General features: G+C 51.3%; 1 protein-coding gene across 1 annotated transcript in view; it reads right to left on the minus strand.

Annotated features, from left to right (window-relative positions):
• Window positions 1-926, minus strand: part of RABGGTB (Rab geranylgeranyltransferase subunit beta) — a 20493-nt gene extending 19567 nt beyond the window's left edge. Inside the window, exon 1 of the mRNA XM_075321121.1 lies at window positions 685-926. Coding sequence (XP_075177236.1) covers window positions 685-687 — 3 coding nt within the window. The 5' untranslated portion in view covers window positions 688-926. The remainder of the gene's footprint in view (window positions 1-684) is intronic.
• Between the last annotated feature and the right edge of the window lie 5100 nt (window positions 927-6026).

The raw sequence follows: 6026 nt of genomic DNA on the forward strand, positions 1-6026 counted from the left end.
ACCAGAGGAGACTGCACTGATGACAGAGGGAGAGACACCAGAGGACACTGCACTGATGACAGAGGGAGAGACACCAGAGGAGACTGCACTGATGACAGAGGGAGAGACACCAGAGGAGACTGCACTGATGACAGAGGGAGAGACACCAGAGGACACTGCACTGATGACAGAGGGAGAGACACCAGAGGAGACTGCACTGATGACAGAGGGAGAGACACCAGAGGAGACTGCACTGATGACAGAGGGAGAGACACCAGAGGAGACCGCACTGATGACAGAGGGGAAGAGACACCAGAGGAGACCGCACTGATGACAGAGGGGGAAGAGACACCAGAGGAGACCGCACTGATGACAGAGGGGGAAGAGACACCAGAGGAGACTGCACTGATGACAGAGGGAGAGACACCAGAGGAGACTGCACTGATGACAGAGGGAGAGACACCAGAGGAGACTGCACTGATGACAGAGGGGAGAGACACCAGAGGAGACTGCACTGATGACAGAGGGAGAGACACCAGAGGAGACTGCACTGATGACAGAGGGGGAAGAGACACCAGAGGAGACTGCACTGATGACAGAGGGGGAAGAGACACCAGAGGAGACTGCACTGATGACAGAGGGAGAGACACCAGAGGAGACTGCACTGATGACAGAGGGAGAGACACCAGAGGAGACTGCACTCACCATCACCGGGCTGGGCGGAGCTTCTGGCAGTCACTGCTCGCTAGGCCCCCGCTCCTGTACGCGGATTGGAGGAATGTGATGTAGGCGTCCTCGCTTCTGCCTGGCCGGCACACTGTGGCGTTATAGCCGCTGTAGCAATGCCGTTATAGATCAGACGTACACACACCGGTCTGCACCGGCAGTGTGAGGACAGCTGTACACAGGGAGGCCCCGCTCAGTCATCACGTGCCGGTCCTAGCAGGGGCTTGTTGGGGGTGTCCTGCATGATGCCTGTCCAACATTGTCATGGTCGCAAGATGAACAATATCTTACATATTGAGTAACATTGTTGCAGCCGTGCGGGGCGGAGGTGTGCCGTCCTTCTCTCCAGTCTATCCACACCTCTAATATGATGATCACGTGACACCCCTGGCACACCTGAGTCCCAACTCGTGAAGAACAGAAAGCAGGACACATTTTGACCACGCCCCTAGCCACACCCATTTGGCAATGAAGGACATTCAGCAGATGCCCTGGACTGTTGTTCATTTATTCATTCATTCATTCCCCATGCAGCCGAAACTTTCATCTGCATGTAGCATCACTACGATATTTGTCTTTTCTGTGTCTGTGGTGCCATGTTCACACACATACTCATTAAAATCGATGCGGATCTTCACACCTCTGTGTTATCACATGGATTGTATGCCCCTGTGTTATCACATGGATTGTATGCCCCTGTGTTATCACATGGATTGTATGCCCCTGTGTTATCACATGGATTGTATGCCCCTGTGTTATCACATGGATTGTATGCCCCTGTGTTATCACATGGATTGTATGCCCCTGTGTTATCACATGGATTGTATGCCCCTGTGTTATCACATGGATTGTATGCCCCTGTGTTATCACATGGATTGTATGCCCCTGTGTTATCACATGGATTGTATGCCCCTGTGAGCCACACGAGACATGTTTGTTTCTTATTCTTACCAGCAGCACGGATTAAATATGTACAGCACAAGGATGACATCTGTGTGACATGTACCAGAAAACAACGGATGATACTGAAATTAATGGTTTATGGGTCAAAGATGTGGAAAGCCAGACAGATGTTACAGCTATGAACCAAATAAAGGAAAAAACAAATTTACACAGGGTCCCCCCTATTCGGTTCCACACACCACCACATACTTCACACCGCAGACTGTCCTCCCCAATAAGGACTGGGACCAGTACGGGTCACAAAGGGGGTCACCACAGCGGTTGGGTCTAAAGGATGCCACCGCACCTAGCGGCTCCCGATCCACTGGATCCGGGACTCAGGGTTGGGAAGGAGGAGTCACCGGGGAGTTGAAGGAGCCGAAGAACAGTTAGTGACAGTTGGAGTAGGGAGTCAGGAGGGACTTTGGTCGAGAGAGAAACTCACCTAGTGACGTCGGTGGGACATAGGAGTTACGGTCGCCGGTGGGATACGGTGTCAGTTACCCGGGACCGGCGCAGTCGGGGTTTAGAGCCCTAGGTAAGGGGACGCTACAAGCTCGCCTAATAAATCTACCGGGAGAGGAGATTCCTCGTTTCTTCACCCACCACAGTGTCCGGGGCACAGCAGCACAGGGAGCCTGGGAATTGAGACTTAGATCCAGCCCACTACAGGTCGCTGCCTGCGAACGGACCAGGACTTTTACAGAAGGGGACCCCAAGCAGCTTTAAGCCTCGGGGACCCGCCAACAACAGAGCGCATAGAGGAAGGGCCTACCAGTCATAATTCCGGCACCGGGATATGAAGAGTTCGGGATCGCCTGGAGCCCATTTTGGTGTAGACCGGCACCCCACGGGCATAAAAGACAATCAGTGAGTAAACAACTTGAACCACAGCCCCTGTGTCGTCTGTTACTTGTCGTCGCCCTGTACCTCAGCGCCACCGTCACTACAACCACCATCATCCTCCCTGGGGCCTAGCTCTGCTTGCAGAAAGCTGGAACATCCTAGCTGCGTCACACCATCAGCCCCAGCAGTAAGAGACACTACGCAGCAGCGTCTCCCTCTCATAACCGTACACCGCAAGTGGAGTCACAAACTTTATTTTATTGTAAATGTAACTCCCATCATCATCCCCTTCCTTTATTGAAGCAAGACACCGCCAGTGCTGACATCCCGGGACTAGTCCAGCCCGGTTCTGAGTATCGCCTAAGGCCCTGGGGCTGGGCATGTCAATTTTGGCGACACAAACAGGATGAACTAGGCTCGGTAACACCGTGTAACGTGTGCCTTGTATTGGCTTTATTGAACTTTGAATTGAGCCACCATTACTGCGTCACAGAAATTAAACTACGTCATACAGAGAGCGGTTGAAAAAGTGCGCGAAGAGGAGCACCACCACGTCCTCTGCCAAGGACTGACGAGTACTGTGTGCTAATGGACTGGACTTATTAAATTTGACACAGTGGCGGCTAGTTAGAATGACAGACGCTGTGTGAAGGCTGGAGGTCAGAGGGCATTCACCCTTCATGGGAGGGAACACAGCTTGGCGCCAGAGAGCTGTGTCCGCCCCAAGGAAAAATGGAGAAGGCAGTGAGGAGCAGTGAACCGGACTGCAGGGAGATGGCACCGGAGGGCATGCAGACACCGTTGCTGGCACTGGACCTTGACTCCCTGGGAGAGGAGGTGAGGCTGCTGGGGCAACAGTTACTGGGACTGCACATCGGAGCAGTGATGAAGATGGCGGAACCAGGACCTGCGCCAGAAGATCAGGCGGCGTCCAGCGCAACGGTAGGAGCGGCCGCAGATACCGGTGAGCTGACGTCCCCAGTTACCACACTTGAACCGGACACCTTGGCAGGGCCCCTTCCGAGTCTCCTGGTCCTCACACCTGAGCATACAGGTCCTAAAGTAAATTGGGACGATTTACCGATCAGCGGGAGAAAGCTGGCCACCCCATTACAACCCATTCCCACACAGACCGCCACTGAGGTGTGCTGCAAGCGACAGTTGGTTCGGTACCGGTCGGAGCAGGAACGGCGAGAGGCGGTGTGCATAAATGGAGGCCCGAAACCTAGCTTCCAAGAGAGTGCTCCGGAAATCCCGACCTGCTGAATGGGGTCCACGGAGACAAGGAATAATAGTCACCCTTAACTTAGACAAGGGCTAGGGATTCATCCAGGAACCCGGCGTAGCCAGAGATATTTTTGTGTCCCGAAGAGACATTGAATCTTACCTGCAGGAGGGTCACCCAGGAAGGGATGTATACCCGGGTGATGTGGTGAGCTATACCCGACACCAAGAAGAGCATGGGTGGTATGCTCTGTATGACCATCCTGCATAAAGTGAACCCCCAGCTTGAGGATGAGCCACCTGCAGGATCTCATCATCAAGGAACACAGACAATCCGGTCAACGGCATACCTGGTACCCGGAGCCATCCCAGAGCCGGATCCCAACATTTAAATGACCAGGATCTGGAAATGTAAATAGCCCCTTGGTTTTTTTTTTTTTTTTTTAAGATGTCACTCCGATCTGTTTTCTTCCCCCTTTTCGTTTTTGTGGATGTGGACAACCGGGCCATTGGACTATGGGTAGACGAAACTCTATTGTAAATAGTTGCACCTGTTGTGCTCTCTACCAGAATTAAGGCGGGAGCGTTCTGCTAAAGGGAGCAAAAAAAAAAATAAAAAAAACAACACACCTTAAGGGGAAAGGTGCACCAAAGACTCTCGTGTGTGTACAAAGTTTTATAGGTAATGTGAATATTAATGTGACATTTTATAGACTTTTGGGACAAAGGTGACTGCTAATATTGTATTCGTGATGTGTTTTATAGGAAATAAAGCTTTAAATATTTTGTGTAATGTTTTGTAGGGAATATGATGATAATGGGAATATTGAGTGTAATGGCCATGAAAATGTTACGCAACGTGCAAGTCAAAGTGCCTCCCATAAGGGGAAGATTGTTTTGTTTAATACTATGCATAGTTAAAAAGCAATACGATACCATTGATATGTATTAAATTTGCAGTGCTGGAATTTAAAGAGGGGGAATGTGGCACCCCTTAGGCTGCAGGCGCTACAGGGTACTGCACCTGATTTTAGGTGCTGTGCTCATCCTGGATTCCTAGGTGATCAGTGCCGGTTCCACATTGCAGACTGTCCTCCCCGATAGGGACTGGGACCAGTACGGGTCACAAAGGGGAGGTCACCACAGCGGTTGGGTCTATAGGGTGCCACCGCACCTAGGGGCTCCCGATCCACTGGATCTAGGACTCAGGGTCGTGGAGAAGGCGAAGGGGACCCCAAGCAGTTTTAAGCCACGGGGACCCGCCAACAACAGAGCGCATTGAGGAAGGGCCCACCAGTCATGATACCGGCATCGGGATCCGAAGAGTTCGGGATCGCATGGAGCCCATCTTGATAGAGACTGGCACCCCGCAGGCATAAGAGACAGTGAGTAAACAACTTGAACAGCAGCAAATCGTTTGTTTACTTGCCGTCGCCCTGTACCTCAGCGCCACTGTCACTACAGCCATCATCCTCCCTGGGGCCTAGCTCTGCTTGCCGCTAGCTGGAACATCCTAGCTGCGTCACACCATCAGCGCCAGCAGTAAGAGACACTACGCAGCGGCGGCTCCCTCTCATAGCCGCACACCGCAAGTGGAGTCACAAACTTTATTTTTTTGTAAATGTAACTCCCATCATCATCCCCTTCCTTCATTGAAGAAAGACACCGCCAGGGTCACGGAGCCGGGCCTCGCCACCGCTGACATCCCCGGACTAGTCCGGCCCAGTTCTGAGTATCACCAAAGGGGCTGGGTGTGTCAAATGTGTTAATGTCAGACTTATTTACTGTTATTTTCTCCTTTTTTCTGTGATTTATCCTATTTCACCAGTGAAGAAAAACAAACGCACTTATCGTAAGAGAAGCCCAGTGACCCCCTTACATGATGTCAGTCTAAAACAGGGGAGCCCGGCAGACATAATTATCACTACTCTCCTTACTGGTAGTATTAGGGTGCAGAAGATGCCAGGGTTTAATTTATAGCTTCTTCTTATGAGCAGCGAGGAAAGCTGCAGTGTAAAGTATTGATATAACACAATGCTTATCCACAAAAATAAAAGCTGAGGTGTTATAGACCCGTATGATGAGGCCACATTAGTGGAGTCTGCCCTCTCAGACCATCGCGATTAAAGGGTCTATGGAGATAAGGTCTCTCTGGCACAGCTCAGATCTGGTGGCTTCCGGGTCTTCTTGTCAGCAGCCGGTCCAGCCAAGTGCAATCTGCATCAGCACGCGGGTATTATGAGCAGTTCACATGTATATTTTATAAGAATTTGGGGGTTCCCCCTCCCTAATAATAAGACAAAATCTAA

The sequence above is a fragment of the Anomaloglossus baeobatrachus genome, chromosome 8 (genome assembly GCF_048569485.1).
Source record: "Anomaloglossus baeobatrachus isolate aAnoBae1 chromosome 8, aAnoBae1.hap1, whole genome shotgun sequence".
Taxonomy (NCBI): domain Eukaryota; kingdom Metazoa; phylum Chordata; class Amphibia; order Anura; family Aromobatidae; genus Anomaloglossus; species Anomaloglossus baeobatrachus.